The sequence below is a fragment of the Tiliqua scincoides genome, chromosome 5 (assembly GCF_035046505.1).
Source record: "Tiliqua scincoides isolate rTilSci1 chromosome 5, rTilSci1.hap2, whole genome shotgun sequence".
In the NCBI taxonomy this organism is placed as follows: domain Eukaryota; kingdom Metazoa; phylum Chordata; class Lepidosauria; order Squamata; family Scincidae; genus Tiliqua; species Tiliqua scincoides.
The window spans coordinates 58,437,778-58,461,247 of NC_089825.1; the positions used below are offsets into that span (position 1 = coordinate 58,437,778).

The window sequence follows — 23,470 nt, forward strand, 5'->3', positions numbered from 1 at the left end:
TCTCCTAATTGGAGGTGCAAAGGACTGAAACAAAGGCATATCTTACAGCGGTGGTATCAGACAAGGGTCCCCAATGGTCAAGAGGCCAAACCTCTCCATCAGAGAACCTACTCAGTTGGACTGACCAGTGAATTCTCAGTACTGGTAGTGCCCAGTATACCCTGAGAGTCTGGAAGGGTGTGCCATAAGATGGTCCAGTGTGGCACTTTGCACCAGAGACTCCAGAAACCCGTTGCCAGCATCGACTTTCTCTAAAAGTGAAAAGTAACTTCTTGGTATGGATACAAACTGCTCTACTGAAAAACATTATCCTTTTACTGTTGCAGTAGAAACACTCATGCAGTGGGTTGCAATAGTTTAGAACTCCTATGCCAGAGGTCTTCAAGCAGAGGCCTGAGAGTCATTTTTCAAAGATATTATAGAGAGGATTTTCCTGATTCAAGAAGGGGGCTGAACTAGATGGTCTTGAAGACCCCTTTCAACTCTATGGTTCTATGAAAACAAAAATAGAATGAAAAATTTCTGATACATATATAAAAGGTGCATTAGAGAGATAGTCTATGCCTGTTTATTCAGAAGTACCGTATTTTTCGCTCCATAAGACGCACCTGACCATAAGACGCACCTAGTTTTTAGAGGAGAAAAACAAGGAAAAAAATATTCTGAACCAAATAGTGTAATAAAATATTTAATAAACTATAACAGAATAACATTTGAACCATGTAAAGTGAACAGCAGTCAACAGTGGCATTAAGAACCATTATCACTGTCATTAACAAATGGAGAGACTTAAAGGTTTGAGCACTCTAGTTTTCTGGAAACACCAAGAACTCATCATCGCTAGAGTCAGAATTTATGAAGCTCACAAAAGCAGGTGCACTCAAATAGGGGATCACATTATCTTTCTGCTACAATGATGTTCTGCCAAATTCCAATCCACTGGGCCTCGTGCCCGCTTAAGGCTGATCAGTCCCCCTTGTGCAACTCACCAGTGCAGCAAGCAAAAACGAGTCCAGTTCCAGTCCACAGATTCCAAGTAAATCAGTCCCATCATTCAGAGTTACCAAATCAGAGTCCAGAACCAATAAGCCAAATTACAGTCCAAGGTCAGGTTCCAGGTAGGTCAGTTAAATCCATCAGGGTATCCAAGTCCAGTCACAATCCACAGTCAGATTCCAAATTCAATAAACCCAGTCAGTCTCCTCCCCTACCTCCAACCTGCACTCCTTCAAAACCCACAAACCCTTTCTGCCTCTGGTACTCCTTATATCCCTGAGGGCCCTATTGCCTTCCAGTGGCTGCAGCTGTGCACCACACTCTGCTGGATGCCCAGGCCTTACCCTTAAAGGGGCCACTGCTGACACCACATCTACCTCCTCACCAGATCTTCCTGGATTCCAATACAGGGGGGGGGGAGCAGATCTCTATACAGACCAGTGCAAAAACAGGGGAAAGGTGTGGGGGAGGTAAGATCTTTGTATAGGCATCACAGCAAGACCAGTGCAAAACCCCTTGCACACAGAACAAACAGATGGAATTGGGGGGGGGGGGTGCAGATCTCCATACATAGCAGTGCAAAAGCAGGGGAAAAGTGTGGGGCAGGTAAGATCTCTGTATAGGCATCACAGCAAGACCATTGCAAAACCTCTTGCACACAGAACCAACAGATGGAAGTGGGGGGGGGGTGCAGATCTCCATACATAGCAGTGCAAAAGCAGGGGAAAAGTGTGGGACAGGTAAGATCTCTGTATAGGCATCACAGCAAGACCATTGCAAAACCCCTTGCACACAGAACCAACAGATGGAAGTGGGGGGGGGGGTGCAGATCTCCATACATAGCAGTGCAAAAGCAGGGGAAAAGTGTGGGGCAGGTAAGATCTCTGTATAGACATCACAGCAGGACCATTGCAAAACCCCTTGCACACAGAACCAACAGATGGAAGTGGGGGGGGGTGCAGATCTCCATACATACCAGTGCAAAAGCAGGGGAAAAGTGTGGGGCAGGTAAGATCTCTGTATAGACATCACAGCAGGACCATTGCAAAACCCCTTGCACACAGAACCAACAGATGGAAGTGGGGGGGGGTGCAGATCTCCATACATAGCAGTGCAAAAGCAGGGGAAAAGTGTGGGGCAGGTAAGATCTCTGTATAGACATCACAGCAGGACCATTGCAAAACCCCTTGCACACAGAACCAACAGATGGAAGTGGGGGGGCGCAGATCTCCATACATACCAGTGCAAAAGCAGGGGAAAAGTGTGGGGCAGGTAAGATCTCTGTATAGACATCACAGCAGGACCATTGCAAAACCCCTTGCACACAGAACCAACAGATGGAAGTGGGGGGGTGCAGATCTCTATACATACCAGTGCAAAAGCAGGGGAAAGGTAAGTCAGCCCCAGTAGAGCCAATGGGGCTCACTCCCAGGGATGAGTGGACGGGAGAAAAGCCTTCCAGCGCCTCCTCTCCCAGGGAGGAGCCCGTCTCAGTCCCTGGGCTCCCTGGACTCACTCCCTAGGCTCGCTCCCTGGGCTCACAAGCCTGCCAGGGGCTCACTCCTAGGGATGCGTGGACAGGAGAGAAGCCCGCAATTGACTCATTTCGCCTGGAGATGGACTGGTAGCTCGAGGATCGACATAATGAGCACCCCTGCTCTAGGGGCTTGCTCAGCAAGACTGCCATCCCACCCACGCTTTCCTGGGAGTGAGCCCCAGTGACTCTGAGACTTACTTCTGAGTAGACACGTAGGCTTTCTCAGCGAGCCTGCCATTCCCCCCCCTTTCCTGGGAGTGAGCCCCAGTGACTCTGAGACTTACTTCTGAGTAGACACATGGGCTTTCGCAGCGAGCCTGCCATCCCACCCACCCACCCCCGCTTTCCTGGGAGTGAACCCCAGTGACTCTGAGACTTACTTCTGAGTAGACACGCGGGCTTGCTCAGCAAGACTGCCACCCCACCCACGCTTTCCTGGGAAGCGGAGCCGAGCAGAGCGGGCAGGGGGCGGGGCCAGGGGCGAAGTTTTTTTTTTTTTTTTGCAGTATTCGCTCCATAAGACGCACACACTTTTCCCCCCACTTTTGGGGGGGGAAAAGGTGCGTCTTATAGAGCGAAAAATACGGTAAGTCCCACTGTGTTTAATAGGACTTACCCCAGAGAAATTTAAATAAGATTGCAACCTTAATGTAACATGAAGCTACATACTATCTCTTAGACAGCCATTGGAAAAATGGATGGCCTAGACCAGCAGTCTCCAAACTGGAGACCTCTGCACAATGGGAAAGGCATCCCTGGCGTGACCAGTGCTTACCGTTCCACTGGGAAGCCGTCCTTCCCCGCTGCCTATCTCCCCCAAACTGAACTCTAGTCCACCACAACTGCCCAGAAATCTGGATGCAGTGGCTGCTGGGGCAGCGGAATCTGGAAGCGGCGGTTTGGGAGAGGTCGGTGATGGGGAAGGATGGCTTATTTGCAGATCAGTAAGCGAAGTTCACACAGGGGAGGGGCACAGGATCCGGCCTGCTGGACAGGATGTGGAAAGCCCTGGCCTAGACATTAGCATGTGACCCTAGGTAAATTTCTCCATTTGCTTCCAACTGAGTCTGGTGTTTCTAGGCTAAAAAGATCCTCAGAAAAAGATTTTTCAAAGCCAGAACTTGAGCACTCCTGGTGAAGAAGTGCTGCAATTTCATTCCCCTTCTCAACTACACCCTTGCATGGAAGACTTTAAAAAGGTGCCTCTCAAAATGTATCCATAGCCATGGTGCCCACTAACCAAACTGAGCCGTTTCTCCAAAACACCATTATACAAATCTTTCCCCCCACTCCCAAAAGGTTAAGAAGATTTTAAAAGGAAAATCACAGGCTACATTAAACCCATTTCTTCCCAGCCCGCAGGTGTACACATTTGATCCCTGTTGCGTATATGCAATGTTGGGCAGAAATGGCTTAAGCTTAAGGAAACGTGTACAACCAAATTGGCACTAAAGCAAAACATATTTTAAAAATAGAAATTATTAAAAACCAGTAGGTGCGATTGAGAGAACTGTTGCTATCATGATAACATTCACATCCTTGAACACCCAACCCACACACAATGGAAAGCCCATCTGCTCAAGGAGGGAGGAAAATCACACTACCTTTTACAAAACATATTGCTTGTGATCTAGGAGTTTGGGTGACACTAAATGTAAAAGTAGCACTGAGTCGATAGTAAAAGTAAAAGGAACTCACTAATTTTGCCTAAAAATAAGAACATTGTTGTGATCAGTTGACCAAGAAATGGTACATAACAACCGCCACCAGTTTACAGAGACCTGTGACCCCTCCGTTATAACACCTGCTTTGCCTGCTAGTCTGTTTCTAAGGGCAATTCAAGTTGCTATTAACTCCTTTTAAAGTCCTAATGGGCTTGGAATCAGCATAATTAAAGGGTCCCCGTCCCCACATCATATGAATGTGCTCTCTCATTAAGATCATTTGGAAAGGGCATTCTGCACATCCCAAGTCTTTCAGATATTTGACTGGTGGAAATGCATTGTGGGAGGGTCTTTGCTGCAGTGGGCCCTAGGATGTAGAACACTCTGACCAGAGATAGCCGCCTAGGTCCCCGGCCGCCTGCCTTTCAGCATTTGCTAAAGACTTGGCTAAAGACTTTCAGCAGGCCTTCAATTGCAGTTCTGACATTTGAGGGTTTTTAAAATTGCTCTCAATTGAAATTTTGGCCTTCAGCTGCCTATTTTAAATTTTGTGTGATTGTATTTTGATACACTTAAAAAAAAATCTGTGTAAACTGCCTTGAGTGTCCAGGGGATTCAAAAAGGCAGAATGAACATTCCATAGCATTTAAAAAATAGTTTATTTGCATGCGTGGCAACCAAAAAAAATTGAACAATGATTTAGCGCCCTCTGCAGTTATTGATTGACTATATTGATAGTTAATTTGAGGTTCTCTCTTGTTGCATAGCAAACAATAAATGTGCAAGTTTTATTTATTTAAAACTATTATAACCCTGCCTTCCTACATCAACACGTTCCCTAAACTGACTTACAAAAATTTAAAATAAGTTTAAAAGAAAATAATTAAAACAACTCAAATATGGAATAATTAAAAGCAATATATAAACTGACTTCAGTAGCTCACGAGGATAAAACAGACATTGAAAGGACAGGAGATGGTGCCAGATATGTCTGGGGAATGTTTTCTAGATTCAAGGAGCTGCAGTAGAACAAGCCCTGTTGCAAGTCACTACCACTTCACCTTAACAAATGTAGGTACCCAGAAGGTATCCAACTAAGACCTTACCACATATTCAGCTGCAAGGCAGCCCCACATCATTTCAAGCTATATAAAATGTAATGAACTACATAATTACTAGTGGGACAATCTATGATAGTTTATTGCTTCTAAACTACAAACCTGTACAAACTTTCATTACAGGTTAGCCCTTGGTATCTATGGGAAGTCTGCTCCCAGACCCCCCCATAGTTACCGAGATTTGCCAGAGGGTCCCTCAAAGGACCTCTGGACGCAACCTGAAGTGCCCTCCAATTGTGCTGGAGATGTTATGAGGCACGGGGAGGCTGCGCACAACCTCTGTGCACCTTGGAAGGCCTCCCAGAACCTGTATTTGAATTGCACCCAGAAATAAATTGGAAACCAGGGAAAGTTTTCATTTTTTAACACTGGGGTAATGTGGTCCATATATATTATTGTTGATTCATAGTCTTGCTGTTGTATTTTGAGCCATTGCCAGACAGTGTTAAGGGACAGTCATGTATGTACTACATTGCAGTAATCAAATCTGGATGTTACCAAGGCATGGACGTGCACCATTATGCATATATATGGAGCCCCGAGTACACTCCAGCGCATAACTGTAGCTTTGGCATGCTTGGTCCTGCCCACTCATTTCAAAACAGGATCAAGCATGCAAAGGAATGCAGTGTCCAGAACTACTTCCTCTTTTGAAATGGAGCAGCTCTAAGGGGTGGGAGCTCTCTGTTTTCACTGGGGAGTGTCCCACTCTCACAAGATATAGCAGGATCTAGTAAATGTCTCTAGTACTCCACACTTATCACTATCACAAAAAACTTCCTGACCTTTGTGGGGCTCATTCTGGTCTGCCTGAAGAAGGAGAATCTGAAAAAGGCATGGGCATTGTTGCTGTTTAGTGGCAACAGCACTTCTTTCCCACTATGCTGATCCTGGTAGTTCATGTGGAGTACCAGCATTCAGATGTATGAAGCTATCTGGAGTCAGAGTACTAGTCCATCTAGCTATTATCGATAATGACTTGCAATGTCTCCCCCTGAATTTCAGACCTGAGCTTTTGCCAGTTTTACCTAGAGGTGCCAAGGACTGAATTCATCAGTTCTCAGATTCAAGGCATGTGCTCTACCACTAGGCTATGGCCTCTCCCCTTCGGAGGTTCCTTTTTACCATATGAACGCGTACATTTGTGTTGTAATCATCAACCACAGCACTAAGACACCTGGAAAAAGCCACCTAAATATACGTTCTAACTTTCACAAAACAGCTGATTCATGTGTAAATTTGTTGGAAAGGAAAAAAATTTTCACTGAATTTTGACTTCATTTACCTTTAATTGCAGCTAAATATCCTCGGAGCTCTTTTTGGAGCCTGGAGCCTTCAGCCTGAAACACAATACAGAAGCAAAATGATATAACGTACACATCACAATGAAAAAAACAGATCCATGAGAAAGAATGCTACTCTTGAATTTTTATACAATAGGTACAAGTGCAGAATTTCTCTTTTTAAGGAAGTCAAATGGAACACGATGATGTTCTCTCACTAGCAACAAAAACAATCTCAGAAGATAAACACCTTGTAAAACACACACATGGTTGGTTGCTACTGTTACAAATCATTTAAAAAAATTATTACCCTCCTCTATTTCCCAGGTATGCCATACCCTTTACAAGATAATGAATGACCGTATAAACATGATGCCAGACAATATGACCACCAGCTTTGCGTACCAGCAACAATAAATACCACTTTTGCACGCTGAAATGTTTCACCTAGAATTTCAGCATAGAAAATGAACCACCGCTTTCCTGAGCCCTAGGCCAAGTTTCTGAAGTCCTCTGGCCCAGCCTCAAATGGATATGCTGTCCCTTCCAGTGACATCCTGGGAGGAAGAAGATAATCCAATCTGTGCAATTTCCTGTCTCTGTGGAATGCAATCCTGTAACCCTTCCTATGCACCTCCTGTTTGTATTATCCTCGCTGAATGAAACCTCCTTTGTTTTCCAGTGTCATGTCCTGCTTGTATCTTCCCACCACTGAACGCAACTTCTCAATAATCTCTGTATTTTGCCTATGGTACTGTAACAAGACATTTTCATAATCTGCATTTTTATCTGTATAGGTATCAATGAGTAACCCCTTGCTCATAACTGCATTAACATGCAGCATTTTCTATGTAATCCCATTCCAACATGTCCTCCTGGCATGTGAGCACCCCACCATGTTTATATCCTGGTTGTATTTGAATGTTAGCTGTTACCCTTATCCACCCCTTGTGCAATATCTCCTGTCCATCTCAGTGGTGTCACAAGTGTTTGCATCACCTGGTATGGGAGGCCAGTGCGTCACCCCATAAGGGACCTCCTCAGGCGGTGCACGTGGTGATGTACCATTGCCCTGTCCCCACTGATTTCTTTGCGATAATGTTTGATAGAACAGAGATATTTCAACATGGTTTGTTTCATTGCATTTTGCATGAAATTACACATCAGTTGATATATGACATGATGGTATCACTGAAAAATACCAAGATTTTAAAAATTTTGGTGCATAGTGGTGTCGCCCCTCCCTTCCTGTGCGCAACAACCGGTGTGGCCCGCACTCCCCTAACTATGCCACAGGTCCATCTGCATTTGGTTAGAAAACATTCCCTTTATTGTGTTCTAGGGACTGGCACCTCAGCACCCATTCTACCTATCCACCCACCCACCCAATTGCACAACTGCACCCTAAAACGGGATACTCTGGATTCCATTCTTCCATCCTGATAACGTAACATATGTCCAGAGCTGCACATAGCAGCAACTCTAACACTCCTTAAATGCAGGAGGATTTGGAGCAACAAGTTGTTACTCTTTCTATGGGCAACCATCTGCTGTGCGCGCTGTAACTTAGATAAGTCTCCATGCTCCTCAGAACCTCTGTATTCCTGAAGGTAACCCCAAAACCCTCTTCAGGAACATAGGTAGCTATAATCATGCTTGGAACTCTTTTACTTCCTCTCTTTGCCATCCCTCCTCTCTCCACATCTAACAGTTAGCAGCTGGGGTGAAAGAGCAGGGACTCCTGAAAATTCTTTCCCTTAAAGTTGACCTTTTTCTTAATTTCATCAGCTGCCCCAAATACACACCACATTACACACCCTCACCACTTTGAAATAGGAATATATTACACTCTGTTGAGGGTATAGACATTCTTGTTTATTAATTCTTAGTGTGGAAAAGGATATTTCTTTGTATGCAATACTTCATTTATAATAAAACTGTAATCTCTTATTTGACATTATATCTCTCAACCTCTTCTTTAGGGAGGGGGATTCTTTGAGGTATACTGGTTTGTTATCCAGTCTTACACCCCTAGATTCAATAGAGCTGGTTGCTATAATTTCCCTAAGTCAGTGGTTAACAAACTGTGAGTCGTGGCTCCCTGGGGAGCCATGGAAGCCAGCCAGGGGAGCCACAGAATGCCTGCGAAAAACCCACCACTTATACATTGTATTGGATTGTAGCCCTAATGCGACGCCAAGGTCAATGGCCCAGTAGGTCAAGGGAACTGCCAGTCAAAAAAGTTTGGGAACCACTGCCTTTATCCCAGCTCTTTGGTAACACTACGACATGGGGGGAAAAAATCTATAATGTCATTTAAGTAAATATAGGTTGGCAAAATAATTACATAACTATGCATGCCTGCACTCAGACTAATGTCCAGCAGAAAAATAAATAGCCTATATGGGCCACATTTATCATGTTGACAATTTAGGAGTATGAATAGACTACGAATCTTGACTGCAGAGCGGGTCTGAAAGTTCCCAGCACCTGAAGTGGCATATTAATGCTGCTTCCCTCACTCACTAGTGCACCAGATGCAAACCCCACTGGTCCCCATATTGGAAACAGAAGCGTAAGTTTGGAAGAGAATAGAGTAGAAGGCTAGAACATATTTAACCCACCAGTCTCCACTCCTCTGCACTTTTTCTGTTTTGCTCCCTTCTTCCATTTGAATACAAGGAGCAAGAGAAGTAGCAGTGAAAATGAGCAGCTGGACAGAGGCAATTAGCCATGTGAAACCATTGCTTCAGTTGCCATCATGGATATGCCAGGTCGCCTGCACTCTTATTTTGGTGTTCTGTACAACACTAAACACAATAGTGTTATCACACAATATCACACAATAAACACAATATCTTTATACCAAGATAGACCACTGATTCATCCACTCCAGTATTATTTGTTGGGGCTTGCAATGTCTCTCCAAGGTCTCAAGCTTTTTCCATCCCTGCTATCCAACAATATTTACCTGCAGATGCTGGAAATTGAACTTGGGATCTTATGCACACAAAGCATGTGCTGTTCCACTAAGCTGTATCCCTCCATCAGCAGGAGAGGACAAGGACTAATGACATTCTGAACTGAAAGTGACACTGCCAGCCGGTTCTTAAATATATTAAGCCACAATCCAGAGAGCTACTGCGCATGCCAAGTGGTCTTTCTGATCCCTTTTTCTTCAAATAGTGAATTTTCCTGCCCTATCACAAACTGCTTTCAACCAGGTAAGTGAGGCAGAAGCATTCATCTTTTCCTGACAGTCCAATAAGTCCAGCATCAGACACAAAGCTACTGGTTGCAGCTACATGCACACACATATTCTGAATGGGGAACCTAGCTGAAATGAGGCATGTTGGAAAGTAATCTCATGATAGACACGCTATAGCCTTCATGGAACATCTAAAACCTGATTCACACATACTGAAGAGAAGCTCGTCGGGCAGAATTGTGGGTTTACGTCACTAATCCAATTACCCTTGCACGCCCCCCCCCAGTGGAGCTGCAACAGAGAGAGGCTTGGGTTAAGGGCCAGTTTATTGATAAAACAACTGCAGCAGGTTCAAGATCTAGCTAAAACTACCCCAGCGTACTATCCACTAAATTGGAGGAAATGGTAGTAACCGTCTACCTATCCCAGAAAGAACTTTGCATCCTGACTCCTAGCTACCTTTAGTCATAGACCAAATGGGCTAATCCTTGCCAACCTGAAAGTGTCAAGGCAGCTGGGACAGCACAGATCACCCCAGGCCAAGCCTAAGCTGAACTGTGCATGTTCCAGCCAGGGACCTTGCCAGCAAGCCTCATCAACCTGAACCAGTATCGTCTGAACAGTGCATAGTTCTTTGGATTATGACCACCATGTTTAGGATCAAACCCTAAATCAACCAGTTACTATTAGGTACGATGAACTGTTGCTTCCCAGAGGCAACATGCAGCAAAAGTTAACTATTGACCTTTATCAAGCTCATCACTGGGGACCACTAAGTATTTACAAAAAAAAAAAAACAACACCAAAACTTAGGGCTCAAATCCTAACCCCTTATGTCAGTACTTTCCAGCACTGACATGAGGGCAATGCAGCTCTAAGGTAAGGGAACAAACACTCCCTTACTTTGAGGAGGCCTCTGTGAGTGACACCCAACTGCAGGATGCAGCACATGTCCCATTGGCACCACTATGCCAGTGCTGGAAAGCACTGACATAAGGGGTTAGGATTGCACCCTTTTTTGATTTCTTCTTCTTTCTTTTTTTTTTTTTATATAATGCTTTATTTATTTATTACAGATACAGGTAAGGAAAATTGGATAGACTTAGGGCTAGGACTACATAGGTTACACACGAGGGTGGTGGCCATCGATTACAACAAACATTAATCCAAACGAAATTAATAATCAATACAAAAATTATCATATTCTTTAACCCAACTGGTTAATACTTGAACATTCCATATTTTCCTCTAACCTTATCTATCCCATCATAAAAAGAAACACTTCAAACTTTTAATTATACACTCTTCTTACCACTAAACTAGTCTCTAAAATAAAATCTTATCTGATTCTTAATTTCTAATATGACATCTAAAAAAGAAGTCTCCGATTACCATGGTATTACCTCCTTCAATATCTCTTATAACATGTTATACATCATTTTCCATAACTATCCAATCAAAAAAGGCTTCAAATTTTTACTTATAGACTCTTCTTACCACTAAACTAACCTCTAAAATACAATCTCTTATCTGATTCTTAATTTCTAATATCACATCTAAAAACAAATATCTCCAATTACAATAATATTATACTTCGCTTATCCACCACATATTTATTAACCCAAAATACAGGTTTAATATTTTCTCCAAAATAAATTGACATCTATAATTTATTTTATTTACCTTCTTTTTTATAAAATAACCCTTTTATTTGTCTTAATACCACTAAATTTTACACAATACTTATATTCCAAAATTGCAGTTCCATCTAATTTATTTCATATATTTACCACTTTAATTTTCACAATACTTATATTCCAAATTCCCTTTTCATCCACTTTAGTTTAATCTAGTTAATAAAATATTTATCTTAATACCACTTAATTTCCACGATATTTATATTTCAAATTTTCATTTACATCTATTTTAATTTAATATGTTTAAAAAAAAATTCTATTTATTATTCAACCATTTCGCCCTTCTTCTTATTGTTTACTTTGTACTCTATCTTATTGGTGTTCCCTCTTAGTCCTCCTACTGGTTCTTCCACTTATTCTTTTTCTTCTTTTTCTTCTTAAGTTCCCCCCTCTGTTTTTCTTTCTTCTTTTTCATTCTGTTATTCTTGAATTCAATCCATAAATTCTTCCTCTTCTTGAGACAGCTTGCTCTCTGAACATTTCGTCTTTTTTCTTCCTTAAGATTCCCAGTTATTATAACAATTGCTTCTTCCATCTCGTGTCCCATTTCAAAATACTCCACTTCTTTAACTTCACCTGACATCTGATCCATTCTTTTTTCTTCTCTATTGTTTATAATCTGTTCCCGCGAGTTTACAAGGGAGGAGCTTATTTGCCCAATTTGTTCAGAGAGTTCTCTGACTTGTTGCTCCATTTCTCTTCTAAAATCCATCAGAAAGTCCACCAACAAGGCCTGGCTTTCATGATCATCTTTTAGATTTTCAAAAGCCATTTTTATCAACACCAACTCGAGCCACTTCCTGCAGGGCTACTTTCTAATTTTGTATCCAGGGCTACTTTCCAAATTTTTATATCCAAAAAAAGTCAATCAAATCCACAGTCAAATTAGGTTAGTATGCCTTTAAATGACCAAAAGAAAAAAAAATTCAAGCCTCTTGCTGAGAAACCGAAACCGAAACCAGCAGTGTCCAGGCTTAAATTAAGGCTTTTTGCTGGGAAAATGAAGGTAGACTTTATTTCCTTCGTTGAAGATTACTTATTTATTTCTCTTCGGTACATACCATTAAAAAAATATATAATCTTGTACTTACTCCAGCAGGGGAAATACCAATTCACCTATTCCCCCCCTGGGTGGCTAATGGCCAGCGTGAATAATCTTGAATTATCTCCTCCTCCTCCAGACTTCTTACTTACTGTTCTCAGTAAAACATTTTAACGAGCCAAGTTCACTCACTCTTAATAGCTTTTTTCGCTGCAATGTTGTTGTATCTAGGCCGTGGGAGGACGGGTTTTCAGCTCTCCGAGCTTCTCAAAGATGTCACCCGGAATAGATATGCTTCAGCACAGAGCAAAACAGAAATCCTTGAAATTGCCTGTTTCTAAGGACCCCCCGTTCAAGCTCTCAGCTCTTCATATCGTCTTCCTGGCACCGAAGCGTGCCTTAGTTGTTTAGGCACATGAAAACATATCTATTTTGCAGTCTCTTCGGGAACCCCCAAAGTTCACTGCAACTTCACTGAAAGTTAGCTCTGCCCCCCCATGATTTCTTCTTCTTTCTTCTATTTCTTCTTATGGTTGGGGTAAGTTTTGAACCAGGGACTTCCTAAGTTTGCAGCTCATGCTCTTAGCTGCCTACACTGGAGAAGCATTTCTGACTATCCATTTGAATAATAATATCAATTTGGTAATGGCAAAGCCTTGGTATACTGTAGAATTTTGCATATCTTTTGTACACGAATTAACAGTAATAACAGACAGAAGATGTTACAGTATCTTCTCCAAGGAACTCTGGAAAAGACAGAGGATCATGGATAGGGTGAGGGAGTAGAGATTAAGGGTCTCTAAGAAATAAAATCTTATCCTCACAAATCACACAGTGTACCCCCTGTAACCGCAGATCGGACAGCCAGACTTGATTCACCGTGGATACTAAGGAAAGCCATTTTTTGTTTGCTCGTCAAATCATAAGTGGTTTTCCGAGCCTCTGGGAAACCTTCTGAGGCCCACAGATGCCCATGGAGGCTTCTGAGGGTCTCGGAAAGGCACTTCCAATTTCCTTGTCAAACCAGAAGTGGTTGCGGATTTGCATAGTTGCTGAGGTGGGTCCTGGAATGGATCCATCTTTGGATAAAAAGGGCAGACTGTATGGACAAATCAACAATTCTTAGGTTTACCTGAGAGAAGTAAGGACAATTAAAGAGGACTGGCTGTGGAGTTCAGACACATTCTCTCTTATTTGGAAAACCACATTAAAGAATCTGTCAGCTCTGATGTTGGACCTGTGACTCAACACAAGAATGACAAGTTGGCTAATGTAGATATAATTTCTCAAAGAAAAAAAAGACTACATGTACTTATTTGTGGCTGGTGCTGTGCTAATCCATATTAAGTTTCTGCTATAAAACACTGCAGAGGAGGGAACCATCTCTGTGGACTGTAACAACCCTATCACTCTTCGCTCCAAAAATGCATGACAGCAAAAATCTATCATCCAATGTCAACTCAAGCACAGCATTTTTCAAGGGAGATGGTTCACATACTCAGCTAACAGCAAACAAGTGATGTGAAGGTGGAGCCTATTTATCTGCGTTAGTTCCGTTCCGTGACTCGGCGCGATTAACAAAAAACGTGTTGTGCTAAATTCCATAATTACGCAAATATGCTGCAGCCTTCCTTCCGGATGGAAGGAAACTAAGGCAGCTGTTATCAATCCCCTCCCCTCTGCTCCGCACTCAGCCCTCCCCGTTGCTAGCTGCCTGACTTCTTTCACAGTTGGGATGCTGATCTTTTAAGAGTCCAGCCCTATGCGTTTCTACTCAGAACTAAGCCCCATTGTAGTCAATGGGGCTTACTCCCAGGAAAGTGTGGAGAGGATTGTAGGCTAAATCTCATGCTTTGCTTGGTGGGATGGCTTGCTTGTGTCAGTGATAGCCTGTACCATGGGGGGGGGGCTGCTTGTGATGGTGATTGCCCGCACCATCTCAATGGGGGGGGGGTAATTTGGCAAACACTCCCTGGGTTTTTTAGAGCAATCCCCTCTGTTGCTACCACACCTGCCCGAGTGAGTGAGTGAGTGAGTGAGTGAGTGAGTGAGTGAGTGAGTGAGTGTGTGTGTGTGTGTGTGTGTGTGTGTGTGTGTGTGAGAGAGAGAGAGAGAGAGAGAGAGAGAGAGAGAGAGAGAGCTCCACCTTGTTGCATATGTTCTGGCTACAGAGATTTTTGGCACCCCTTCCCCAATTCAGCCTCTTTGCTGGCTCAGGGGCTCCAGGAGTGTTAGTTCCTTTGCAAGGGCTCCAGGGCTATTTCCCCTCGCCTGGGCGAGGCAGAGCCTTTTGCAGTGTTCTGGGCTGCCTGGAAATGCCAGCGAGATGCCAGTGCAGGACAAAGGAGGCAAAGGTGTGTGTGACATTTAGTACCCCACCCCATTCGCATTGAGACAAATCCGCAAATAAAAAATTCATGGATAAATAGGCTGCACCTGTACATGCAACATGTGAACCATCCCAACCAAGACACACTGAACATCAATGATGACTAAGGCGTACTGCAGTTTTAATTTTATTTGCTATTTAACAATGGTTAACATCTTTCTGTCGATGCTGTTGAATTGAGTCCTCTTGAAAACTCATAGAACTGTATGATGGAAAAACATTTTTAAACAGACAAATACATTCTGAAGAGGTCACACGTCAACACTTTGTACCAGTGATTTGCTTCCCTATTGAGCCGTCTGGTCACTCAGGCTATTGACAGACATCTTTAAGAGGCCATTGGGACCTTATTAGTCTCTTAAGTTGCAGCCCTGTGCTGTTAATTCCTTTGCTAAAGGTTGCAGGCTAAGAGCCAGGTCTTTAGTTGGCTTAAAGCAGCACAGTTCTGTTGGCATGCAGGAAAATCCTCTGCACCAATTCCCATGATGACACATGGCTGCAAGTAACTCCATGACCATATTGGGCTGCTCTGTATACTATTCCATATGTTCATGACAAGCAAGATTGCACTGTTTCTATGTAGCCGCTTCTGATGACATATGTCTCATGTACACAGATCCATGCTGTAATCATATTGCATTTGGACTTCAGCAAAGCACTCTGCTTGGGATGCCCTTGGAAATAGTCCAAAACCTTCAGCTAGCACAGAATGCAGCAGCCCAGGACCTAGTGGGGCCTGTTACTTAAGAACTGGCCCCCCACTAGGGACCATAATGTAAGCAAACTATCTTCACTGGCTACAGTATGTTTCCAATTCAAGGTCCTGGTTGTGATTTTTAAAGCCCTACATGGCTTGGAACCAGCATAGCTTCTTTCACAAGAACCTGTACACTGCTTGTCAGAAATCCCACCCTCTGTCCCCAAAACGAAATAGCCTCAGCTGACAGAAACAGAAGACAGCTCTTGCAGTGGCAGCACACAGCTTACCAACTCCCTCCCTTGGGAGGCCTGACATACTCTGTCACAGGATTTTTTTTTTAAAGTGGGCAGCAAAACCAGAATATTGACACTAATCTACAAAAAAAAAACAGCTGCATAACTGGCACTGAAGATGCACTTTATAACAAAGAAACTACACCCAAGCTGGCAAAATTAGAATGTGCAAACATGGCACCAGGGTCAAAAGAAGGTAACATGGGATCAAATTATAAACAGAGTCAGGAACGTTTTACCTGAACATGCAAAATTTGACCCTTTACAAAAGTTACTTGAGGTTAAATACGCTCCCAATTACCTCTGAGGGAAAATAATTGCAACACCCTCAGAAAGCTACCTAAAACTCTGGGCACACAAGAAACAGCACAAATCTTTTATATCTGTTTTAAGTGAAGAATTCACCAGATACCCAGTTTCTTCTTTAACCAACTGGAAGCCCAATTCTGTGCTCGACGGCACGGCTTCATGCCACCAAGCACTGTCGCAAACGGTCTCATGGACTGCTAAGCAGCGGCACAGTAAGCAGGGGTGGGGCGGGGAGGAGGCGTTCCGGGGAGGGGGAGGCTGGCGGGGGTGGAGAGAGGGTGGGGGGAGGCATGACGCGGGGAGGGGGGCAGGCTGGAGGTGTGACCGGGGAGGGAGGGAGGGAGACGGGTCCGCTGAGCTCTGCTCACAGACAAAAGAAAACATTTCTTTACTCATCGTGTGGTTGGTCTGTGGAACTCCTTGCCGCAGGATGTGGTGATGGCATCTGGCTTGGATGCCTTTAAAAGGGGATTAGACACGTTTCTGGAGAAAAAATCCATTACGGGTTACAAGCCATGATGCATATGTGCAACCTCCTGATTTTAGAAATGGGTTATGTCAGAATGCCAGATGCAAGGGAGGGCACCAGGATGAGGTCTCTTGTTATCTGGTGTGCTCCCTGGGGCATTTGGTGGGCCGCTGTGAGATACAGGAAGCTGGGCTAGATGGGCCTATGGCCTGATCCAGTGGAGCTGTTCTTATGAGAACGGCTGACACCAGATCCTGCACACCGTGGGCTACCCTGGGAGGCGCCTTGGGAGAAGGGGACTTTTGTCCCCTTCTCCCAGGTAAGGTAAGCAGCCCTGGAATGGGGCTACTCACTTTTCTGCCGACCAAGAGGTTGGCGGTAAAGCAAGGGCACTGAGCCCTCCATGAGTGCCTTGAGTCCTGTGTATGTTATGGCACACTCACAGGGCAAGATGTCCCTGGCAGCGCCTTCCTCCCGACTCTGACATCTTGACTGGTCAGGATTGTGCAAGGTCTTGTGCTGTTCTTGCAAAATCTGTGGGTGATAGGCTCCACAACAACCAATGCACGTTCATTAGAACACCTGCAGAGACACTCCTGCATGCACACAGAAGTATCTCTGCAAATATCTGAATGAACACCTGTAGGTTGGGGCAAAGCTTGCTTATGTTAACAATGTCCTTGCTTATGTTAACGTATGAAGAAGATATTCAAAGCATCAACAACGTCAAAAGAAACTTACCTCTTGCCGTTTGAAGTTCTGAATGTACTCTTCAAACTGTTCATCTTTTGTTTCATCAGCTTTGCCTAGCTTCTGAAGTACCTATGAGGGAAAAGAAGGAAAAGAAGAGAGAACAGCTTTACATGGAGCAGAATATCCAGTGCTCAGGGGAACAATAGTGGTACTTTAGCTCCCTCCATTCATTATCTTGCAGTAACATTTTATTTTGATTACTGTTTGTTTGTGGCATGTACCACAATGCAACGCTGATCTCTAATGTGCAGCCATGATGCTACTGTTTGAAAATCAAAACCCCAAGTTGGGATCACAGACTCAAAGCACAGAGGCATTTTATATGCTTGCGTGGGTGGCTGGAAACATTTCGGAACCAGCAAGGGTCTTGTCCTGCTTTTATGAAGCGATAGATCTTCCTGTCAACGAACAATCCCAAAGGCGAGCAATGGAGTGATTTGGTGGAACAATAAAGCTCCAATCAGCCAGACCGCTGTGTTAAAAATCATCAGGCTTTTCCTGTATGTTATGGATCATTAGACATGACAGTAATAAACATTACTCTAATTTTTATGCAATTCAGTGTACAATAATGGAGAAACAGTGACATCCTTTGAAAATGTCTGACAGCTAATGAGCTATGAAATCATCTTAAATACCATTTGGACCAATAAATGAACATTTGAGATTAGTAACCACATGTAGAGGGGGACTCTTTCAGTGCTAATTGTGTATGCGTATCATCCAAGAACTAGTTGTAGCTAATATTTTAATCTGTACTAATAAAGGAAGAAAGGATAGTCAAAATGCACTCTGATTATTCTTAAAAGGGCCACAATGCATGACCCCAGTTAATCAATTAGCACCTTTGCGCAAGCATACAACATGAAAATGTTTATGAATAAAAATGTTTTTAATGGGGCTTAATTCTTTTTATCATAAAAGAAAAATATGCACATCTTGCCCTAGAAAGAGATAGATAAATAAGACAAACCTCTTGTGGTACAGGTATTCTGTTGATTTCATGAGAATGCACTAGAGAGCTGTATTGCATATGTATGGACATGAATTAAACAAAATGAAAGCACAAGGTTCCTGGATTGATGCAAGAATCAGCAATCTACACCACCATTATAGCCAGGCAGAAGGACATTTAAAAACTCTGCTTTCAAATTGGTCACTCAACGAGTAACAACTGCAACTTGCTCTGGTCAACAGGATCATAGGACTGTATGCTATACTAAATCAGTCCACTGGTACATCTCAGCAGGGCAGGCCTTAGAAGCTATGGGGCCCAATTGGAAACCTTTTTTGCAGGGCCCCAGATTCACAAGATTGTAGAATCTTATTCACCATTCATTATAGACTTTCTATCTCCATGGAAAACAAACAAAATATGCACTTAAAAAGTGCATGAGAGTTCAGGGACCAAATGGACGTAAGCACCTAATGGACCTAATTTTAATTCCAAATTGCAAAGATGTAAGCCTATGAGTAAACAAACAAAATGTGTTTCAAAAGCATGTGTTTTAGTGATGGTGAAATTATTTTGTAAAAATATCAATTTTTATCCTAGCAGGGTTCCAATTAAAATAAATTGGTCCAATTGGCTTAAAGCTGGCCCTGCATCTCAGGATTGTCCACACTGGCTGGCAGCAGCAATCCCAGGTTTCAGACAGGAATCTTTCTTTTCCCCTACCATGCCAGAGATCTCTGGGAGTACCAGCCAGTGGCACTAGCAGTATTCACTCTTTAAAAAAACTTTTTTGGTTTTGGTTAACTCTCTAAGGCAGGGTTCTTAATGTGTGGGGTCCAGGGGTGTGTGAGGTGCTCCCAAAATTTTTTTTAAATGCACTGACACTTGGGTTTTTTTTTTAGTAGGCTAGGACAATTTTTGGAAAACTTTGGTTTTAATTTGGCCCCAACTACTGATGGACAAACCAATGGTGTATTTTTTATCATCGACAATAAGGTAAAAAAGTGGGTCCCAGACTGCAGACTAGGGTAAAACACAGGAAGTTGCCATGCTCCAAGCTGGACTAATCCACCTAGCTCAGTAGTGCCTACTCTGACAATTCCCCAGAGTTACAGACAGGGTTGTCCTCAATGTCTGAACCTGAGACTTTCTGCAATCCAGATACACACTCTATTACTGGGCTATGGCCCTTTCCCTAGGGAGGGTCATGACTGAAGGGAGAACTGAAGACTACAGGTTTAAAGTTTAAGAGGCCTTCAAATGTGATTAGAGGCTGATCAACATTAAATGAGAGTAACAGCAGATACGGGAAATTCTATATTAAATAAAAAACAAAACATGTTTCTTTAAAAATGCGTGTGTGTGCAGGCACATACTGGTCATCTGTTTAGCTTAAAACTGTACTCTGAGTTGTGCTGAACGCACTGAATTTACACTCCCTTGCAAACCATGAATTGATCACTGGTACTTTCCAGAATCTTCTGCAACTTTGTAGCATGGGTAAAACAGATGCTCTTGCAAAGTCTAATGGGATTAAGGGCAGCAGATATGCTAATGTGGTTGGGGAAGCAGCTTGGGAGTCAAGCAATGATATAAGGGAAAGACAAAAGGGAATGCCTTTTACATTCTGTATATTTTTCACAAGTGTGAGCTAACACCAGCTTTCATCTATTCAGGTAGCAGCCAATGGGGTGAGGAAACTCAAGTAACAATGCAACATAATGCTATTTGTACTACTAGACATTATGGAGAAGGCTATGAGGCTGCTGTTTTGTGCAGCAGCAATGCATGTGCCATACCATCTGGTTATGGTCTTATTTTCCAAAGACATGTACTAAATCATCATCATGCGATTTTGTACTGGATGGTTGAACACATCGCCATGTAGGGCAGTGATTTTCAATGTTTTTCTTATCATGGCACACTGACCTCTATGGTTTTTACCTCTTGTGATATCACTTCTAGCTTCCAGGAGATTCTTCCAGGTTCTGTGGCTATTCCTAGGGCAACTGTCATAACAAATTGTCTGTCCTTTCTTCTTCTGCCAGCAGAGCAGGTTACTATAGACAGTTGCCCTAGAAACAGAGTTGCAGAACCTGGAAGAGTTTCTCAGTGATTTTCAACCACTGCATTCCAAACCCCTGCAGTACATCTGTAGACCTTTTACCACATATCAATGCGCCACAGCACACCAGTTGAAAATCCCGAATGTAGGATGAGACGCACATCTGCTTCTCATGCACCCAGAGTACCTAGAGAGTGCCAGCAAACGCTCCCAGGCAGTAGTTTAGTCCCTGTCCCTAGGCCCCTATCTACTCCTGAAAGAAAATCACTTTTTTCATACTGGAAGTGCTTTCCTGGTAACAGGAAATTTGCACATCCCCCCCCCCCCCACACACACAGTGAGGTGGAAGTTATGTTGGAAGAGCAAAAAGAGGGTGCACAATTCATGCTTCCTGTTTCCATATTTCCCTGTTATATTCATAACTTAGGCTCTCCACCTGGGTGTCTTTGAGAGACACTGAAGCTCTCCAGGCTGAAAGCGAGATGAAGAAAGGGAATATTTAAAACCAAGCAGAGATAGAAGAAACATTTTGGAAATGGGGACTAAAAGAACTTGGAGCAAAGTGAAGGTATGTTTCAATTTGAAGAGGAAAGGCCAGGGTAGATCTTCCTACACAGAAAGCACAATGTAGTAAGAGATCCTGTCATCAAAGGGCCAAGCTCGGAGTGATGACAACAGCTCCGTGTGTTTAAACCCTTAACGGCCTCATCATACAAAAAGAGAGGGCTGGGGTTCATTTTTCAGATTGAAAGCAGCACATGAGAAAGGAGATTTGAACCCTGACCCTCATGATTCAACATCCCACAATCCCCCCCCTTTCCCCACACACATCTTTCCTAGACATCGGTTTGATTCAAGACGTTATTCTGGCTGAAAACACGCTCTTTGGGATTGGAACTAGAGTGTCATAAGCCATGGAAGGGCCCCCCCCCCTTCTAAACAATTTGACCAGTTCTGTGTTCAGTTGAGACAAAAGTTGTTTCATGTGTTTTAAATTGGCCTGAAGTCTATCTTTGACTGAATATTTCCAAAACCTGCTTTCCCTTCACCACCAGCAAAATTGTACAGCCAAACCAGCTAACTTTCTGCCACAAAAGCCAGGACTGATTTAATGTTGCACATAATCAGTGAATGTTGCATGACAAATATGGAAGGAAGCACATTCGTAGACGGAGGAAGGGAGAAGAACAGCAGCTGCCGCTGGAAGTCTCTCCTTGGAAGTCAAGGTGGGGGCAGAGTAAAGGTTCTACACGGGCTGAACTCCAGTCACTGCAACCTGAACTGGTCACAACTCAAAGAGAGTTTGCTCCCTCCTCCCACAGGCAGAGAAGAGGCTTGATTCAATGCATGCCTTCATTAAGATAATATATAAACAATATGTTCCTCCATGCCTGTCTTTTCCTCTCTACCATCGTAACAACTTGATCATCCTGAGGTGTTCCTGGTAACAAACCAGGTTTCATAAATATACAGAAACCAACCCTTAATGAAGGCAACATTATACATCCATGGTGCTCCAGGCATTAAATCCCTGTGACAGCAGCAACTCAGCAAGGTGGATTTAGATTGATGTGGACGCTTCCTACATTGTTCATTCAACACAACCACACAAAGCCCTGAACATAGGCAACCAAAATCCCCATGGCAACCAAATCATCCAGTCTTGCCCTTTGTTAATTCCCTGTCCCACCCCAGATATTTTAAAAGTAGTTTTGCTTTCAAATCTGTACAAATCAGCAGCACCTCTTCCAACTGTCTGGGTGTGCCAACCATGCCTTTAATCTTCTTGGCTAAACAGAAGCACAATTCAGAATGAAACAACACAGCAAGAGAGCCTTCCCTAGGAAGCTGTCAAAGTCAGGCTGCCACTGAAAAGTCAATAGGAATAACCATACATGAATGCAAATGTGAGCATTACAGCGGTGAGAATAGAAGTAAGTTAAAAGGGCTTTGTTTCCCTGTACATGTAGAACTGAGAGCAGGACACAGCACTAAAGGACTTAAGAGTGCAATCCTAACCGGCACTTAGGCTGGCCTCTCAAACTTTCGCTGTTTTTGAGGTGTTGCAAACATGTCATTAAACAAGTGTGCACCACCTCAAGAGTTGGGCAGGCTGGCATGAGGATGTGTGCTTGCCTCCTGAAGCCAGATCCAGGCTGGCGAAGGGAAAGTTTGTGTCAGACTAGGAAGGCCAGTGTGGGTGGTGGGAGGAATGCGTGTGTTTGATGGGAGAGTGTAACAGGGGCATTTCTGGGTGGGGAAAGGGTGGGTCTGTGGGTGGACCAGGCTCGAGAGGAGGTGGGTCCAGTCCGGTGACCTAGGCTGAGGCTATATCCAAACCCCCCTCCCAACCAGCACGGGGTTACATTGGGCTACTTGGATCTGCGGCAGCAAAATTGCTGGCACAGATCTGAGTAGCCCCATTGGGGTGGCTGCCATGCTACATGGGGTAAAGGAAAGTAAATCCCCTTACTCCAAGTTGCATAACAGCTACTTCCTACCTTGCACTGGATACAACACAGGCCAATCAGCCTGGCTGTTCCAGTGCAGGATAGGATTGTGCTGCTCAGCCTTTGAGGCTGACCAATTCTCAAATAAATATGCAATTTTGGGGTGGGGGGAGCCCACTCCAATCCAGTCCTCTTTCATCACTTCTGGTTAAGCTCTGGCTGGAGCCATTAAGGCTTACAGAGGCTGCACTGAGATAATGCAGATCATGAAGCTAAAGGATCCTTAGATTGTGAGCCCTTCGGGTGCAGAAAACAATGCTTTTAAGGAGTTTAACAGAGAACTAAAATGTGGAATCCAAAAGGCTTCTTGGAAAAACCACACAGCTCCTTACACACCATGGGAAACCTGTTCCAGAAAGCCACAGGACACTCATAAGTCTTTCCTAATATAGTTCAAGGCGTTGGAAGTCAGAAGCAGGAATCAGAAACGCAATGTACATCTAAACAAAATAAATAAATGTGGAAGAACTACTTTCTCGCAA

General features: G+C 43.5%; 1 protein-coding gene across 1 annotated transcript in view; it reads right to left on the reverse strand.

Moving 5' to 3' along the window:
* Nucleotides 1-23,470, reverse strand: part of AMPH (amphiphysin) — a 112,766-nt gene that overhangs the window by 51,488 nt on the left and 37,808 nt on the right. The window contains exons 2-3 of the mRNA XM_066628319.1: nucleotides 17,447-17,527; nucleotides 6,601-6,655 (exon numbers count right to left, since the gene is read on the reverse strand). Coding sequence (XP_066484416.1) covers nucleotides 6,601-6,655; nucleotides 17,447-17,527 — 136 coding nt within the window. The remainder of the gene's footprint in view (nucleotides 1-6,600; nucleotides 6,656-17,446; nucleotides 17,528-23,470) is intronic.